The following is a 19,025-nucleotide window of genomic DNA, read 5'->3' as shown; positions in this document are numbered from 1 at the left end:
AACTGTATTTGTTTTAATTTATATGTATTAGATTCCGTATTAGTAATTGGTGTAATACGTGACAAAAAAATAAATGAAAAATTTAGTGTCACAATTCACACTGTCGTGTTAACTTTACATACTACTATCCTGGTTTTTTTTTTTTTTTTTTGTTATTTTTGTTATTGTTCAATTATTACTGCATGCTATATAAGTCTGCTGCGCTCAAGTGGCTTTTCAAGTTTTGGGCCTTAGTAATTTTATTTTTCATGAAGCCTGAGTAAAATTGGGCTAAATCGGAGGCCTTAGGCATCTGCCTTGGTCGCCTGCCCTCAGGGCCGGCCCTAAATGAAGATACATTAGTTTTTTATTGTGTTTAATTTAACTCATAAATATTTTGAAATTTCAACTTCTAATTACTTTTAATTTTAATTTTTTTGTGCAGATGAGCAACTAAAGATCTTTTTAAGTCACAATATCGCAAAGAATTTACTTTCGACAGCTAATGGATTATTGTGAAGAATATCAGTAAATAGAATTTGCACTGTGCCAAACAAAAAGGACATAACTGTAATACCCCTAATTTTAAAAGGATAGTCTCGGTATTTTTTTTTTATTATTTTAATTGCATTTAATTATTTAGTTGATTTCTTGGCTAATTGTTTATTGGTTTAATTGATTTAATTATTTGTTTAAATGTGTTAATTTAATTATTTGTTTAAATTGAATTGTATGTGATGATGTATATTTTTTTAGGAATTTAATTATTTTATTTTTATTTTTATTTTATTTATTTTATTTTTATATTTTTAAGGAATTGGATAGGGATAGTAGTAATTGACCAATCAATTGGACTGACATGGACTACTTGGATAAGGGGTTTAATGGGTACGGATAATTACCCATGTATATGTATATTTAATATATAAATAAATAAATAAATATATATATATATAAGGAAAGTCCTTAAATAATAATCTGATATATATTTATATATTATATATAAAAAGGAGTACACATAGATTATACGTAACATAGATTTAAGTTACCTTTTTAGTATTTAAATTTTATTTTATTTTATTTTTATTTTATTTTAGTTTGTCTTGGAATGGAAAAAGGATTAGGGTTATTTTAGTTGCCTATAAATATATAACTATAGAGTTATGAAAGAGGTTAGAAAATATATCACGTACTATAGTTTAGAGAGAGAAAGAAAGAAGAGGAAGGAAGAGAAAAAGGAAGAATGAGGTTAGGGCTTTTATCAAATCCCTAAAGGCAAGTTTTAATTCTTCTCTTCTCCTTTGATTCATACTCTGTGCATGCTAGATTAATTCTAGGTTCTTTAAATAAATTAATTGGATCTAATTACATAGATTTATTTTGAAATTTTAGTTTATGGGTTTTAAGAATGGGTTTTAATTTTTTTGCCTACACTGTTGGTGGCCTTAATTTTAATTTATTTTATTTTATTCTTTTACATGACTTGTGTTAATATGAATTAAATTTGGTTTTAATTTGATTTATTTTATTTTCCTATGCATCAGTTTGTATGCACATGAGTAAGGTCAAATTAGTGTTTTTTTTACAAGCTACGCACGCTGAACGAGGCAAGCTAGAAAGTGGCATGAATCTAATTTTAGCAATTCGTAAAACTGTGTTTGGAATTGGTTTCTAATGAATTGGGCACGCCGATCGAGGAAGTCATTGACAATTCCTTTAAAAAAAAAAAAAAAACAGATTGTTATATAATGCCATGATATAATGATTGGTACCATTATGGATATAATGATTGGAATTATGATTAATTTATTTTGTTTTGATTAAATAGTTTTTGCATTAAATATTTTTAATAGTAATCTATTTAATGTTAGAATATTAAATTAATATTTGTTAGTTTTGATTAATGGATTTGAATTAAATATTTATTCAATTTAAATTGGTATGCATGATATAAGTTTACATGCTAAGGATGGAATTTAATTAATTTTAAAAGAATAAATTAATTAGATATTACTGGATTAAATTATTTTAATCTATTGCATAGATTTAAATTAATGTAATCAACATATGGAGATGTACAATTTAGTTGAGAATTGATATTTTTGCTCAAGTAAATGCAAAGAATGTTTATATGATTAATATAATGTTTATATGTAAATATTATTTACATTATCTTTGGATTGGAAACTTCTCTTTGGTTATGATGTGGATTAATGCACCATTATGGGATTGGGGCATATTAGGGACGGATTAACTTAAAAGTTAAGACCCTGCTTGGATCAGAACTCTCAAAACAGTTTTCTGTTTTGAGAGTCACCAAAATTTGAAAACTGCCTTTTTGTTCTACTTGTATCTATTTTCACATAACAGTTTTTTAAAAACTGAGAACTCATAGTATCAGTTTTTATAGAACACTTTTTTGCTGTTTTTGGAGTTTCTGAAAATAGGGAGAACAATGCGGAGAATACTGTGCACTTAAAAAAAAAAAGGGGAAGCGGCACTCGGACATAACACCTTTTACGCCTCTACCAAAATGGACTCTGCAACACCTCTCTTCTCTCTCCTCTCTATAGCTTCTCCGCTTCTCTCTCCTCTCTACGGCTTCTCTCTCCTCTCCACCGCTTCTCTCTACAAGATCGTTGCACGCACTCCTTTAGATCCAACTCTTGCTCATATTTTGTTGAGGTAAACACAAATCACACTCCTTTTTTCTGTAGCAATTTTTTTTTGGTTATGGATTTTGTTTTCTTTGTGGATTTGGTTATAGATTTGGTTGGTTGGATGAGTATGGTATGAAGATTTGATTATGTATTTTGTTGGTTGTGTAAGTTTAGCTGTGTATTTGATTTTCAGTTTAGGGATTTGGAGTTTTCAGTTTAGGGATTTGGTTTGCAATTTAGGGATTTGATATGTGTATGTATAAATTAGTCCACACACACACACACACACACACACATATATATGTGCTCCCCTTTGCGAGATATCGTTTCAGTCGTCATATAATCAGATTGACGATTCAATTGTTGCTCAGGTTAAGGAAAGAAAAAGGTAGAAAGAAAAGTTGTATGGCTTGTTAATCAAAAGGGGCTACAAATTGCTTGGTATAGAAAGTTTAATGGCTGGGACTAAAATAAATAGTTGCCAGAAATATTAAACCGCATATACTTCTTTTCTTTTCTTTTCTTTTTTGAAAGATCAGCTAATATATCATTGTTTCAAGTATTAAATTAAAGGTGAAAGGGAAAGAAGAAGATGAAACTAGGAATCTCACAAAGAATTCCTTTACACTCAACCCTTAAAGTCGAAAACAAAAATTAGCAGAGCATCACGTTCTCTCATCAACTTTAATTCAACTAAAGGAGAGAAATCAAAAAAACATATACATAACTTGTTGTAGTGCTACTACTTCTACTATGACAAAGATTCCATAAAACAAATTTTGACCACCAAGACTAATCTAAACGCACCATATAGTGACCTAATCAAATGAAAATAATTATTGAAGCAGTAAAAGTTATTTTATATGTTTTTGAATTTCAGGAAGAGTGCTTGAACCAAGCCACTCTGTGTGGATTATAATAGGAAGTCAGTTTATATAATTTTCTGTTTGGATATAACAAACTAGTTTTATTCTGTTCTGTACTTTTCAATTTAAGAATGTATTCTATGGTTTTATATGAATATTGTAGTGCATGTATTTTATTTTTTTTTATTTTTTTTTTCTTTTTCGAATGGGTTAGTTTCAATTACAGGAAAAATACAAAAGTACAAGATAGACAGGGCATGCCCACTTTTTATAGGCTCAACAAATGAAAATGGAAAAGGATTAGCTGGACTGTAGTATAAATGGCAATACATTTCAGGTTAATATTATTTGTCCTGCAATGAATCACATGATCAACAATTAGATCAATTATTGTGATGATGTATGTTGGGGGTGTCGGCAATCACAATGTCAAAATATTGTATCATTGATCTTCAATTAGATCAATTATTGTGAAGATGTTCCTAATTGATTATTTATTATCTCAACAATTTAATCAATTATTGTGATTATGTTGGAGTTGTCGTCAATCACAATGTCAAAATTTTCTATTATTGATCTTCAATTAAATTTTCAAATAATAACAGAACAAGAAGCTTAAGAAAAGGAATATATATTGGTTTTTCTACCATATTATGGATAATGTTGTACACTGTGGCTGGCTTGACTAGGATGGCCAGCCTTGCAGAAAATTCCAAAACCTTTTCTTGTATTTATTTTCTATGGGTTCCATACCTTATAAATCCGCATTTCGTTAAAAGAATTACCAAAAATAAAAGGGGAGACCAAAAAAGAAAAAAGAAAAGAAGAAGAACAAGTGACTAGAGGACTATGGAGAAATTTGTTTCAAATTGATTTAGTGTTCAATCCTTGCCGGAAACATATGTTGATATCACTGTTAACCTGGTCTATTTATTTCTCTAAGTTGATATCACTACCTAATTCTTGGCTTGTAATTCATTTTATTGCTTGTAATTCTTTGCTTAATGCACAAATAAAGGATGGCATCTCAAATTGCTGATGTTGAGGAGTCAGCTCTGTGGTTTACACAATTAGAGAAATGTTTTGTTGATATAATGGTTGAAGAGGTTAACAAGGGGAACATGCCATCTGGGATATTTACTTCCAAGTGTTGGAAAAAGATTGCGGAGGAGTTCAAAAACAAGACTAATCACGCTTATAATGTGAAACAACTAAAGGCAAAATTTAATCGATTACGTACAAAGCATCGTAAGTTTTCAACTCTTCTAAACGAGACAACTGGGTTTGGTTGGGATGCAGAAACAAACACTGTGACTGTTGATGAAGAAACTTGGCAAACATATTTGCGGGTAAAATATATATTTAATTAATTATTTTACAATAGTTAGTTTAATTTTTAAACATGGTTATTCCTAACAATTTTATATATATATATATATATATATATATATATATATATATATATTTTCAGGCTCATCCCAATGCTAAATGTTTTCGCAAAAAAGGTTGTGAAAATTACAAACTTTTGGGAGTTCTTTGTAATACGTCGACTACTACTGGGCAACTTCACTATGCATCCACTCAAGATCCACCTAATACAGACAAAGAACGAGAGCAGGAGGATCAATTTATGAATATAGGTGTCCATGTTAGTTCAACTGTTGAAGGTCAAGATGATTCAGATAATATTCTAGTTGAAGACAATAACCCTCATCGTCATAAATCCACATCCTCTAATTGTCGTGCAAAAAAGGTGAGTAAAAAAGATTCCATTAGTGATACTCTTGCTTGTATTGTTGAAGCTTCCAAAGCAAGGATTGAAGCTTCCAAAGCAAGGACTGAAGCTTCATTAGCTAAGGCGGAGACGTATAAGAAAATGAAACATACTCAAAAGGCAACTAGCCTAGACGGATACTCTCTAAGTAATTGTATTGAATGCCTTGAGGGTCTTGATGAGATAGATGATGACACATATTTGAAGGCAACTGAAAAGTTCAAGGAATTGCACTACAGAGAATTGTTCATTAAGATGAGTATTTCCAGGAAGTTTGCTTGGTTGAAGAGCTTGGACTGACTTGGGTGGTTACTGAATGCAGGGTTTAGTTTTTGGTTGCATATGACTTGAAACACATATTTGGTTTTATATGTTATTGAACAATTTCCTTATGCCATATTTTATTTTTTATTTTTCCTATGCATGTGACTTTGTGTTATATTCGTGTGGGGAACAATTTATTATGTTTTATGTTATGAAAACTTTGTTTTGGTGTACCTTTTATTATGTTTAATTTATAATATTTCATGTAACTCTTTTATTGTATTTAAATTTAGGAAGAATATACATGGAGTCCCATGAAGGGGAAACAAAATACAAGCACCAAACAGAACCTCCATTTTGGAGTTATGTAGAAAGAGGATTGTAATTAAACTTGATATATGCATTTGTGTAATTGTTATTAAGTTAAGAATACCAGCTAAAATGAATTTAGCTCCAACACTTATTTACATGAATAGTTAATATCATAAATTAAAGAAATAAAAAAATGAGGTACAATAATATTTTTATTTATTTTCTTAGTTCAGAAAACTATTTTCAAAAACTCATACAACCAAGTAGTTTTATGAGTTTTTTTTTTTCGGAAATTGTTTTGTAAATTCTCTTAACCAAGCAGGCTTGAAATCTGAAAAAACTAAAAACCGTTCTTTGAAAATTGTTCTCACGAATTGTTCTTGAGAACTGTTCTATGAAATGCAATCCAAGCATGGCCTAAGTCCTACCTATTTTTGGATAAGGGAACGGATTAACCATAGTGTTAAGTCCTACTTATTCGTGTCAGGTCAACGGAATAGTTGGATGACATATTATTAAAATAATATTTGGATAATTTACTTTGATGGTTGGATATGACGGATTATATATATATAATTATACGCCATGATATGAGCTTGAGTGTCAGAATCATTGGTTAGGGTGCGTATATTGCCAGGGATGTACAACTAGATATAGTGTAGTTGTGTACCCTGGTAGGTCCAGGTACTCATGCCCACTATATGTGCGTTTTGTATGTTACCTACTATTCAGGTTAAGACAACTCTATAGTCTAGTGAGGTTCCTTTAGTGTGTATATATCTACGTATGGACTATTTAGTTATTGTTGAATTAATTAGGATGTGTACGTGTATCGGGTTTCTGTTTGGGATGTAGTAGATTAAAACTTGTTTGTGGGCCTGACCCACCATTATTTTTCAGGTATTCGTCAGTTCCAGTCTTAGAGATTGTTTGTGCCAAGCAGAGACAGTCATTCACTCTTCCAACTCTACGTAGGACTCTTCTTCATGATTTAATTATTAGTTTTATTTCAGTTCAGTTATTTTAGTTAAGATATTATTAAGGGTCCACAATATGGATTCCCGAGTTGTGGTTTTAATTAATTACTGGTATCAGAGGATTGAAGAACTTTAGTATGGGATTTTTAATTATTATTTAGTTTTCTTTTCAACTTATCTATTTATTTTTAATTCATCTTGTATTCCAATGCTTGTTTAAATATTAATTGTTTGATATCCCTTGTATTCTGTGCTCGGACTTGATCACCCGCGGTTCTAGAATCGAGAAGTTTCACAATAACAACCCAAAACAACAGCAGAAGAGAAGAGTGTCATCTACTACATGTAGTCATGCAGTTACGCCACCAACTTCAACTTCGGTTGAATCTTCACAAAACATTGCTGAAAATGATTCACCCGATGTTGAGGAATGTCATCCATTTGAACGACCACCCGGAAGAAAAGCGACTAAACAACGCCGAAATAAAGGTTCGAGTTCGAATTCGGTGCGGAGTTCATTCTTAAACAATTTTTATGATCTTAAATTCCGTATTGAGACGGACTCATATAATCTTGCGAATGCGAAAATGATGTGAGAGGCAAGAAAAGTAGAGAAAGAAAAGACTAAACAACTGGAGATTCAAAATAAATTAGTAAAAAAAGAGAAGGAGATGATATTAATAGATGCTGAATCCATGCCAACACCAGAAGGGCAAGAATGGGTTCGTATGTGACAAAGGGGGATATTGGAATCTATGCAACAAATGTTGTCATAGCCTACTTATTTACTTAATCTAAACTTTTATATTGTATTCTTTCAGTTATTTGTAATTGTTTTTTATCCGAGATCATGGATATTGCATTGTTCTTTTCTTTTTTGTTATTTTATTTCATAATATAATGTATTGATTTTAGATGGATGCAGTGATGATGCGTTGTTTTTATATAAGATGAAAAATATAACCGTTATAAATATATTTGTTGATTAAAATATATATATAATAATAATAATAATAATATTTGTATAGAGCGAAAATTCAGAAAGGCTGCATCAACGCAAAAATTTGGAGAACAATCAAAATTTGTAGAACAAAAATTGCCTACTAACTCTTCAAAAAAGCTGACGTGGCTAATTTTAAAAAGCAAAATTCAGGAAAGGCTGCTGCGGATTGTCTAACCCCCAATTTACATGTTTTTACCCGTTTAGAGATATCTGAACCATTCACAAAGATTCGACCCATTTGTCACGAATTCAAAAGCATTGTTTTAGTTCGGAATTGTTATCCCGCTTGAATTCAAAAGCATTTCAGAGGTTGCAGATCAGATTCATCTGAAAGGATAGAGAGAGCGTTTTAGAGAGAGAGAGAGAGAGCAGAAGGAGAAGAGTTGCGATTTTAAATTTTAATATATATATATATATAGAGAGAGAGAGAGAGAGAGAGAGAGATTTTGATAACTCTGATAATGGCGATTGGAACAGAAGACGAAGAGAAGCGATTGATGCAAAAGATCGCTAGGGTTTTAGATGAAACTCGAGTGTCGTATGCAACTCACGTACGGAAGCTCAAAGATCTCTTGAATCTCCGATCATCCTCGTCTGACCGATTCTTCTCCGCATTCTCCAAATCCCTAATTCCTCTTTTCAATTTCCAACGCCGAAATGCCTCCGCCGAACGTATCGTCCGTTTTGTAGCTATCTTCGCCGGCACTCGCGACGCGAACAATGAATCCGTCAGAGATGCTTTTTTGGAGGAGTTCTTGCGGTTCCTCATCGTCGCGGCTACCGCTGCCAACAAAACCGCCAGGTTTCGGGCCGTTCAGATAATCTCCGAGGTACTAATTTATTAGTAGATGATCTCTGTTTGGTTGCCGAGAAAAATTAAGTAAAGGAAAATCAAGGGAAATCAAGTTTCAAGTCTTATAGTAAATGCTGTTGTAATTTTGTTTTTGTCTTGGTAGTTGGCACCGGAACTTTAAAATTGGAGTTTCTAAGAATCCAAACTTTAAGTTTTTGTCTCATTTTCTCATACCATTTTGTTCTAAGAAATCAAACGGTGTTTTTGAGAGCTTTGTCGTCTGTATTCTATTATATGCTGTTCAGAAATTGGTATTGTCATATAACTGCGAAGTTAGGCTTTGATTGGTCGATTGATTCTCAGCTAGTTGAGTGTGTTGGTGTGTGTATATATATTATCATGTGAAGAAAATGGTGTGAATTAGATATTTTTAAGTGTTAGATTTCTCTTTTCTTTTGTATATGACATAATATTGGGTCCAAATTCACTCTGACTTGGATGAGTTAAGTATATTTGTTTTCACCCATAAAAAAAATAAATAAATAAAAGAAGAAGTGTATTTCTGTTTTCTTAAAAAAAAAAATCCAAAGATGAGAAGTCAAATTTTTTTTTTTTTTTTTTACTTCCCCCGTTCTGCTAATTATCTTCAAAACCAAAAAGGTACTATTTTTATCATAATCACAATTGTTGACGTGGGTTTCTCCTATAATTTTTTACCTTGAATGAGTGGGTTATAATATATAAAGTGTTTTGTCTGTCTTTTAATTTCTTTGTATGACCAATGCATTCTAAACAGCTAGTAAATTAACTAATTTTTTCAACTTTTATAAATGATCATTTGGTTCTCATTCTTCGTATAATTTGTTGAATTCTTTACTCTTCTAGATCATAATGCGATTGCCGGATGACGCAGAAGTGAGCAATGATCTGTGGGATGATGTGATAGAATGCATGAAGTTGCGGGTGGGTGATAAGGTCCCTGTAATCCGTACTTTCGCAGTTAGAGCTCTTTCACGCTTTGCAAATGATTCGGAGAATGATGACATCCTTGACTTATTCCTTCAGGAACTGCCTTTAGAACAGAATGCTGTGAGCTTTCGATCAATCAGTTTCTGCATTTTTTATATCCCTTGGAATATGATATAAATTATATAATCTTAAGATACGTATGTTTGTTCTATAATCTTGGACGAGTGAGGTATAGTTTCATTGTTCTAACAAGTCATTTTACTATTTTCTGGAAAATATAAACTCCTGAATTATTTTCTTAAGGTTTTTACTTGTCCTTTAATGTATGTAGCAAAGATCATAATGTTATAGTCTACAAATCGATAAAATTTTACATTTCAATTTCACAAAATGTAGGATGCCAAAAATTGAATAGGCATCTTTAATATATTTCAACTATTCTACGGAGTATAATTTTATGAGCATAGGTTTAAAACTGTTGCTTGAATTCCTGATTGTGGCATGTATGCAGGAGGTTCGTAGGACAATAATACTTGCTTTGCCTCCTTCAAATGCAACCTCAATGGCAATTGTCAATTGCACACTGGATGTGAGTGAGTCCGTACGCAAAGCAGCATATTGTGTTCTGGCTAGTAAATTTCCCCTCCAGAGCCTCAGGTGAATTACTGTCTTATTCTAACATCTGCTGTTTAGCTTTTCTCTCTTTCCCTTTTTTACTACTAAGATTTTAATCAATTTGTGGGGCAATTTTGAGTTTTCTGTAATGCACCGTTTCTTTTTCTTTTTCCTAAATCATACACCTCTCAAGAGAGCTATGTACAAAGTACGGAAATTATGCAAATCAATGATTTGAACATAATTTCTGCTTCTCTTTGGTTTTGAAAACTAAGTTAGAATTTTGGCCGTGCAACAATGTTGCTGAGGGAAGAAGATGATTGCATTGTAGTTCTCTTTGGTAAATGGTGTCGTAGTTTTCCCAAGTTCTTGTTCTATGATTCTATCTATAATGCTTGGTCAGAGTGGGTTTTCTCTTTGGAAGGGATGATCTGATTTGGGTGCTTCCATAGCTTTCTATTGTTTTAAATTCAACTATGCATTGGACACTAGATTTATTTGGAATGTAAAAGCCAAATTGTGCATCTAAATGGATTTCCCAACAATAACTCTTCTAATGAAGGGAATCAGTCTTGTACTGATTCTTAATATGGCCAAGGAGCAAGATTTTAACTTATCCGTAGTCTTTGTAACTTTAAATATATTTCCCTTTGTTTCATCATTGATCTTACATGTCTTTGTTGCATTATTGTTATGGTAGTATCAAGCTCCGGACAATTATTCTCCAGAGAGGACTTGCTGATCGTTCGGCAGCTGTGACAAAGCAGTGTCTGAAATTAATGAAAGATGAGTGGCTTGTGAAGCATTGCAATGGCGACCCAATAGCGCTTCTCAAATATCTTGATGTTGAAACCTATGAATTGGTTGGGGAGTCTGTAATGGTAGCTCTTTTAAAAGCTGGTTTGGTGAAAGTGCAAGATGGTCAAAGCATCAGGCAATTTTTAGACTTAACCAGCTATGGAACTGAAGGTAGGTATGGCTTATAGTTAATTTTCCTTACTGTGGGAGCTAATTTGAGATTGGGCCAAATTAACTAATACCATTTGATGTACTTAACATGGTCTGACAATCTTACAGGTTTAATCTTATGTCATTTCAAATAAAAAACAAAGACTTGTGTTTTAAATTATTAATTTTGGTATTAGTTTTTACTGAATTATGTTTACTTGATCTTCTAGATTGAACAGATCTAACATTGGTTGTTCTGCTGATATGTTGGTACTTGCTAACTTTTATATTTCAAGGTTTTCCTTGTTTTTTTTTTCTTCATGATCATGGTTCTGAAATAAGGATCAAGCATCTGAGCATCTATCTCTTCTGCATCCTCCCACTGCATGGGTGTGGAAGTCTAGGACTAATTGCCCTAAAACATGATTCGAAAGGGGAGCAGAGTCAATCTCTACAGACAAAGAGATTGCCGATAAAGTAGCTCCAAAAGTTGCTACCGTGAAGCAGTTTTGCCACGGCTGTCATCCTATTATCTAGCAGAATTAGGTGGTCGATCATTTGGCCGAAGTCATCAAGGAAGAGTTGAAATATGGATAGAAGAAAAAGAAAAGCAAATTCTCGTGGGGAGATCGATAGGTTGAGTTTAGTCCAAGATGGCCTCATCTGGTCGTCCTTCCCTTTGTTCATTTCCAAAGATCCATTCTTTCCTTCTCTGTAGTGATCGTGTGAGCGTGCCCTCTACTATAAGAGTCTCAGTTGATGGAGTTGCTTCCTTCTTTTGACTTCAAAAGTTGTCCGCCTGTTTTCAATCTATCCCGTACTACTTGAACTCTGATCACGAAGCAAATTCACAGCCGGATGTCGTTAAGTAGTTATGAATAGAGTTACTGACTATTAGGATTTCAAAGATTTCATCAGTCAGAAGTAATCATTTATTTCTTCTTCTGTTCTCTCTCTCTCCCTCTCTCCCTCTCTCTTAATGTTGCTGCTATTGTCTGGAAAATTTTAAAAGATTTTCTGGTTCAGATTTTTCATAATGAAAAGTGGCACAAGGTTGGAAGTGTAAATGTTAAATAATATACTATTGATATCCATTTTGATGAAAAAACTTTCAACATCTTGTAATAACAGTCTAAAATGCCTTATGTTGTTTACATCTGGCTTAATATCATTGTCATATAATGTTGAATCACTCAAGTCTATGTTACTATTTAGGCTTATGTTTAAACCTGTCTCATTGGTTCCCATCTAAACACCAAAGGAGTACCTTGCTGGCTTGAAGTTTATTGATTTTCCAAATATGGTAGGGCACTGCAACTCAAGCATCCAACTAATGGAAGCAGAAGTTGCCCTTTATTGGAGGACTGTATGTGAGCACTTGCAGACAGAAGCACAAGTAAGCTGTTAAAGCTTGTCTTTTCTTACATTCTGTATAAGTCTATATGTATCAAACTGAAACACAAGAATTCTTTGTTTTAATTTCTATCAAACTGAACTACCTATTTATATTTTGGATAGAGATAACATCTTCCTGAAACACTACGTTGTGATCTAGCATACTTTTATTTTCTTGAGCCATATTCCACCCTATTCTCAAGGGTTCTTGCTTAATGTCTTAACTATTTGCATCTAAACTGGTGATGATAATTATTCTTCTAAATTTTCTTTTTAAAAGCATTCCCCTACAAACTTGTGCAAGGATTCTTTGGACTGAATTTATATATAGAAGATGAATATGTTTCAAAAGTTTATAGAGGTATAGTTTAAGCAAACATTTGCAAAATTTAAAAGATTACTGTTCCTACCTTCATTGGAGTTAATAGGACACTATTCCTTGCATTTATCTTTGCTTGTTTTAAAAAAGATGTAATCGGAGGCAAACAATTATTTAACAAAATGCCATATTTTAATATACCTGAGTTGTTTTTTTTTGACCTTTTGTGTTTATCCAATTGAGGTGACAATTTGGCTTGAAGTTGCATATCTGCCAAATCAAACACATGCCATCTATTTGAATCTTCAAAAATGATCAAACAGGCAAAAGGTTCTGATGCTGCTGCAACAATGGGCACTGAAGCAGCAGTATATGCAGCAGAAGCTTCAGACAGCAATGATCTTCTGGAGAGAGTTCTTCCCTTGACTATTTCTGACTATGTAGAATTGGTTAGAGCTCATCTTGTTGCTGGTGGGTGAAATGCGATAGTCAACGTGATCTGTTGTTATTTATATAGGTATATATTCTAATGCCACCTGATTGTTATAGGACCAAATTACCGTTTTGCATCACGACAACTACTACTGCTTGGTGCAATGCTTGATTTTTCTGATGCCACAAATTGGAAGGTTGCTAGCGCATTTGTGAAGGAGTTACTGCACAGGCCTATTGACATTGAAATGGATGACAATGGCAACCAGGTTATCATAGGAGATGGCATCAATCTTGGTGGAGACAGAGATTGGGCTTCTGCAGTGTCGGGGTTGGCAAGGAAGGTTCATGCTGCTTCTGGTGAATTTGAAGAAGTTGCTGTAGGGGTTGTAGAGGAGCTTGCTCGGCCTTGCAGGGAAAGAACAGCAGACTTCTTGCAGTGGATGCACTGCCTTGCAGTGACTGGCCTCCTCTTGGAAAACATAAATTCATTCCGTTGGATGCAAGGAAAGGCCATTGAACCTGCTGAAATACTGCAGTCTTTATTGCTTCCAGGGGTATGTATCTGTTCAAAAGTTTTCTTTCTGAACAATTTCTTTTGTTTTATTTTCCCTTTATTCTATAATCTAGTTATTCTTGTTCAGTTATATAACTATTGCTTTCTCTTGTCTGCCTATTTATTTTGGAAGTATTTACTATTGACATGGACCATGAAATGCAGACAAGACACGTTCACTTGGATGTTCAGAGGGTTGCTACCAGGTGTCTTGGTCTTTTTGGTTTGTTAGAGAGGAAACCAACTGAGGAACTAGTAAAACAGTTGAGGCTTTCATTTGTCAAGGGACCCTCTCCAGTTAGCGTCTTGGCTTGTAAGGCATTGTTTGATCTTGGAATGTGGCATGGTCCTCAGGAAGTTGACAAATCCATGGGAAAGGATCTCTCGTCACAACTTCGCGACCATGTGATGGTGTTCAGTCCTGTTAATTTGTGCAGTACAAATGAGGATTTGGATATTGAATTACTTGATTTGTTATATGCTGGACTTGACAGATCTGATTGGAGCACTACAGATGCTGATGAGAATGAGTCAGTTCAAGCTGTTCTTGGGGAGGGATTTGCAAAGATTCTTCTTTTAAGTGAGAACTATCCAAGCATACCTGCTTCTTCACATCCTTTACTCTTAGCCAAGCTTGTCAATCTTTATTTTAGTGATCAAACTAAAGAACTGGAGAGGTGGGTTGCTCCGTGCCTTGGTCTAATTATTAGTTTCCTTGTATAGAAAGCCAATTAATTCTCTTATTTTACTAGGTTGAAACAAGGCCTCTCTGTGTTCTTTGAGCATTATCCATCCCTCTCAGTTAATCACAAGGCAAGTGACGCAGATTCCAAGACGTGTTGTTATATATGTAACTATGTTTGCAAGTTATTTATACATGGTTTTTGGCCTTTCTAGTGTGTTAATTGCTTTTTTCTTCTCTAAAAGCAGAAGTGTTTATCCAAGTCCTTCATCACAGTCATGCGTTCAATGTGGCCGGGCATTAATGGGAATGCTGGGGGAGCTTCGCTAGTGGTGTCTAATATGCGTAAGCGTGCTATTCAGGCATCTCGATTCATGTTGCAGATGATGCAGGCTCCTTTATATGCAAAGGATACTGAAACATTGGATGAAAATGGTGGCAAGGAATCACCAGCAGAAATCATTGAAGGTTCAGTGCATCCTTCAAATGACTTCGAGAATGGAGAGGAAGGTCTTGCTTTACGTATAGGTGCAGAGGTATCAATTGTTCAGAACTTTGAAATTCAAGTGGTATATTATTAGTAAAGGATCCTGAATAGTTAGGAAAAGTTAAAATCTATCTATATTTATGCAATTATTCGCTGTTATGTTCTGAAACTGTTAATCATTATTCTAGTTATGCATATAAAGTTTGATTAAGGTTGTTGATAGGCTGAATTCGGGTCTGTTACTCTTAGGTTTTCTATTCTACTAGGATGAAGTTCCTGCTTGTAAACTAGTTCCCCCAGGTTCTATGTACTAATTGAAAATCATTGTAGTAAAACTGATAGGCAGGTGGAAGGGAAAACCTGAACGAAGTTCTCTTCGTTTACTATCTTTTTCAGTTTATCTTTAGTGTTTGAATCTTGATTGCGTATAAAATACTATATCCAAACCTGGTACATCAACAATGGGTGAAGTGTTGGTTTTTGGGTACCATGATATCTCTGATCTTCAATGTAAATGTTGTATGTTTATTGATTTCTCTGAGTTGCTAATTTGTGGTTTGGGTGTTTCCAAGGTGGCAAGCTTCCCTGTGAAGAAGAAACCTGCCGAGAAATCATACATTGTGGCACTATGTAGAATACTTGTCTTGCTTCAGTTCCGATCGTCAGAACAAGAGGCAATAAAGTTAATGAGGAAGCTTTTGAATCGTGTGGCAGAATCTGTATTGGCAGAGAAAGATATTGTAAAAGAGTTGAAGCAGATGGCTGTACGTCTTAGAGCAGCAGATGGAAATCCAGACGAGGAATTGTCACTGGATCAGGCTAATCTTATTTTAGGTAGACTTCTTTCCTGCCCCCTATTTCATGTGCATATTTGAATCAATCTAGCAAATTTACTCTGCCAAAACCAAGACAATATAAACTAGTTTCCAAACAGCCCTGAGTAGCAAGAATTTAAGATTTTTATAAAATTTTAATCACTTCTACCTACAAACTAGGAGTTCTTTGTCCAAAATGCTGATACAGTGATACGTTTACTTACTTTAGAGGAATAGGTTGGTGTGCCTCTAGGTGTCTCAGTATATGCATCTTTAGATGTGTAGTGTGGAGCCTGATAGGTACTGTACACCAAGCCCCAATTCCGCGGATCCAACTTGTTATATTGCCTTAGTACGAAACTATTTATTTATTCTGAACTCTCTGTATCCGTTGCTGTTTTTTGATCATCATAGTGAAAATCCCTGCAACTCTTGGACGTAACCCTGATTTTGGGTGAACCGAGTAAAATCTGTGTGTTCTTGTGTGTGTGTGTTTGATTTCTTTCTCGTGTTTTCTATTTTATTTTGCAACATCTTTCCAATTGTTATTTGTTACGAATTAAGTGCTGCAAAGTGCTGCTGAAAACTCTTTATGTATGCTACCTGGTTCCAAAGGTGGTAATAGGTGATGGTCATTTTCATTGACAGCAAAAGGTTCTTTATAGTTGTATTATTTTCCGTCTTTCATTCTCTGTGTTTTTACTTTAATTTTGTTATTCTTTTCTATTTATCATTTGTTCCCTCGTCATTGTGACAATGCTTATTATGGTCTTTATATTTTGAAGGGAGAATGGAGTTGAACCTTAACCTTGACGCAAATGAGTCCACAGAAATGCCACCAACACCAGCACCACGATCAACCAGACCAACCCGTGCAAGAAGACGAGCAAGACAAGATGAATCTTCCTCTGATGACGAGAATTCACCCACTTCAGTTGTTCCTACCAATCCTGGCACGATGAGCATACGCTCACAGAGAGCAAGCAAGACTGCTGCACTTACCAAAATGACAGCCAATAGAGACGTCAGGATCGATGATAGTGATGAAGAGGAAGAAGGGTCCGAGGTAACATCTGAAGAGGACTCCGATGAATCTGATCAGGCCATCGAGTGAGTTTGATTAACATGATTGAAGGACTTTGTTTTTGAGGGTTGCTATTCACAATAGTAGCGACTGTAGGTAGCAGTTCTATTTGTTGTATAATCGTTCGTTGGTTCAGTTAGGCTGAATGGTTTTGTAGAGATATATCCTATAATGACACAGTTGTATGTGGAGCGTTTTATTGTACCTTGCTTATGCATGAGTTATCCTCAGTTCCTCATAAGCAAAAATAACATACACAAAACCATAAGTTTTATTTTGGTTATTAGTTATTTGTAATTTTCTTATCGGAACTTGAACTCTCGTCTTCTCGTCTTCCAATTTAAAAGAGAGAAGAGAACATGAACTCTTGTAACCTTGAGTAAGGCGAGTAGAACAAAAATAGTTGTGTATTGTATTATTCGAATCTAGTGAGAAGTTGTATTGCTTCCAAAAAAGGTGCCTTTTGTGAGATGGTGGGAGTGTTGAATATAAAATTTTAAAGCATACAAATAATGAAAAATATCTAAATTTTTTATGTTTGAGGTTGCTGTCATGATTTCCATCCCACATGGGATGTTAGGTTACTGATGTGAACCAAATTGAATACTATAATCCTTCTAGGGACCACGCTTATAATTGGGACGCATAGCGTTTTTTTTTGAAAAAAACGGGAGACCCCACAAGGAATATGACCTATCTCGAATTTAATTTGAGATGTATAGTTAAATATAAGGTGATAAATAAAAAGACATAAATATCCTTTAGACTTGTTTGGCATGCAATGCATTTTATACGTTATGTTTTTAGTTAATATTAAAATAACTATTTTGTTGTAGGTGTATTTTGGAAAGAAATTAGAATCATGTTTGGTAACAAAAATTTGTTTTAGGAAATTTTGGGCATGCTTTGTTTGTAATTTCGAAAACAGTTCTAAAAAATTCAGAAAATAGAGAATAGTTTTCAAAAAACTATAAAAGACTATTATTTGAAAACATATATTTTTATAACCGAATTTTTAGAAAACGGAACAAATCAAAATTTTTTATACAATTTTTTAAGAATCGAAAACTGTTAACCAAGCAAGTCTTTAAAATTTTACTTTAGTTTCTACACATACAATATCAGTAATTTGATAGTAGAGTTTGAACCAAAAAATTTAATATATTATGAATTATTTTAAATTAATATCAGTCGTTCCAAATATGATATGTACCTAAATTTAAATATTAATATAAAAAATATAAAAAATAAATAAAAAAAAATACCGAACGGCCATTTATTTTAATACACATTTATATATTTTTCTTCCTCTTACATACGATTTATGTTACGTTAAACAACTTACTATTGAAGGAGAATGTGCAATCAAAGTTATCAAACTGACACGCACGTTCTTTTCTGACACGCACGTTCTCTTCTGCGCTTTCCCGCCAAAAATCACTCTCATTTTCTTTTACTATAGTGCATTTATAACATGAATATTGCATAAAGCTAAAAATAAAATAAAGCTTAATGGGCCTTTCAATTTCGGTTTGTATAGTTAAGATAATTAATTGCATGTCAGAGCAGTGAAGTTAAGGACGGGAACTAAAAAAAAACTATATTCCACTTTCTTCGATTTGAAAAACAGATTAAAAAATTAAATGTTTTCACCGACCAATCGTGAATCACGCAACTGCTATTAATTATGAATAATTCCCACCATTGAGATCGTTACACGTGACAAGGAGAGAGAAGCAAAAATTAATATTCTAGAAATAATTTAACGTTCATGGACTAACTCTTCTGCTTCTAGATCTCTCTCTGGCTCAGCCTTCAATGCACACAACAAAACAAAAAGAGTAGACTTGGAACTTTTCTCAATTTGTGGGCGAAGGTGATAGGCTTGTGGTGAAGTCAATGGGTGGAAATATACTATAATTAATATATATATATATATATCGGCATCTGATTGCCGACCATTTTTACAATCAGAAAATATTTTTTCTCTTTTAGTATCGCAATGTCGTTAATTATAAATTTTTATGTATATTTTAACAAAATGATGTAGATCTTACCAGTTGAACGGTGTATCAATACCTAAAAGATAAAACTT

At 33.6% G+C, this 19,025-nt stretch overlaps 2 protein-coding genes and 1 non-coding gene across 3 annotated transcripts; all 3 read left to right on the top strand.

The window, feature by feature from the left end:
* The first annotated feature begins 2,633 nt into the window (after nucleotides 1–2,633).
* On the top strand, nucleotides 2,634–5,776 carry LOC132267478 (L10-interacting MYB domain-containing protein-like). Its single transcript, XM_059768640.1, has 3 exons — nucleotides 2,634–2,664; nucleotides 4,524–4,854; nucleotides 4,977–5,776. Exons 2-3 carry the CDS (start codon nucleotides 4,525–4,527, stop codon nucleotides 5,577–5,579), a joined length of 933 nt encoding a protein of 310 aa, XP_059624623.1. The 5' UTR covers nucleotides 2,634–2,664; nucleotide 4,524; the 3' UTR covers nucleotides 5,580–5,776.
* Nucleotides 2,957–3,008, top strand: LOC132268054 (small nucleolar RNA snoR111). The gene has a single exon (XR_009469195.1). It is a non-coding gene; the product is annotated as a small nucleolar RNA snoR111 (small nucleolar RNA).
* A 2,488-nt stretch (nucleotides 5,777–8,264) lies between the features above and the next one.
* On the top strand, nucleotides 8,265–17,213 carry LOC132266380 (uncharacterized). Its single transcript, XM_059767233.1, has 12 exons — nucleotides 8,265–8,665; nucleotides 9,514–9,717; nucleotides 10,109–10,254; nucleotides 10,913–11,181; nucleotides 12,468–12,556; nucleotides 13,198–13,345; nucleotides 13,424–13,863; nucleotides 14,028–14,539; nucleotides 14,615–14,675; nucleotides 14,793–15,080; nucleotides 15,604–15,865; nucleotides 16,632–17,213. The coding sequence occupies exons 1-12, from the start codon at nucleotides 8,297–8,299 to the stop codon at nucleotides 16,958–16,960; spliced, it is 3,117 nt and encodes a 1,038-aa protein (XP_059623216.1). The 5' UTR covers nucleotides 8,265–8,296; the 3' UTR covers nucleotides 16,961–17,213.
* The last annotated feature ends 1,812 nt before the right edge of the window (nucleotides 17,214–19,025 follow it).

Source organism: Cornus florida, unplaced genomic scaffold, assembly GCF_030987335.1.
Source record: "Cornus florida cultivar Cherokee Brave unplaced genomic scaffold, ASM3098733v1 CherokeeBrave_3.0.0_Hap2_Chr07, whole genome shotgun sequence".
Classification (NCBI taxonomy): Eukaryota; Viridiplantae; Streptophyta; class Magnoliopsida; order Cornales; family Cornaceae; genus Cornus; species Cornus florida.
Note: the sequence above shows the minus strand (reverse complement) of the source record. Positions and strands in the feature narration are given on the sequence as shown.

Coding starts and splice junctions, on each gene's coding strand:
- LOC132266380 (XM_059767233.1), top strand. CDS start 8,297: ATGGCGATTGGAACAGAAGACGAAGAGAAGCGATTGATGCAAAAGATC. Junction 13,346..13,423: donor TAGAGCTCATCTTGTTGCTG/GTGGGTGAAATG, acceptor TGATTGTTATAG/GACCAAATTACCGTTTTGCA. Junction 13,864..14,027: donor AGTCTTTATTGCTTCCAGGG/GTATGTATCTGT, acceptor CATGAAATGCAG/ACAAGACACGTTCACTTGGA.
- LOC132267478 (XM_059768640.1), top strand. CDS start 4,525: ATGGCATCTCAAATTGCTGATGTTGAGGAGTCAGCTCTGTGGTTTACA. Junction 4,855..4,976: donor CTTGGCAAACATATTTGCGG/GTAAAATATATA, acceptor ATATATTTTCAG/GCTCATCCCAATGCTAAATG.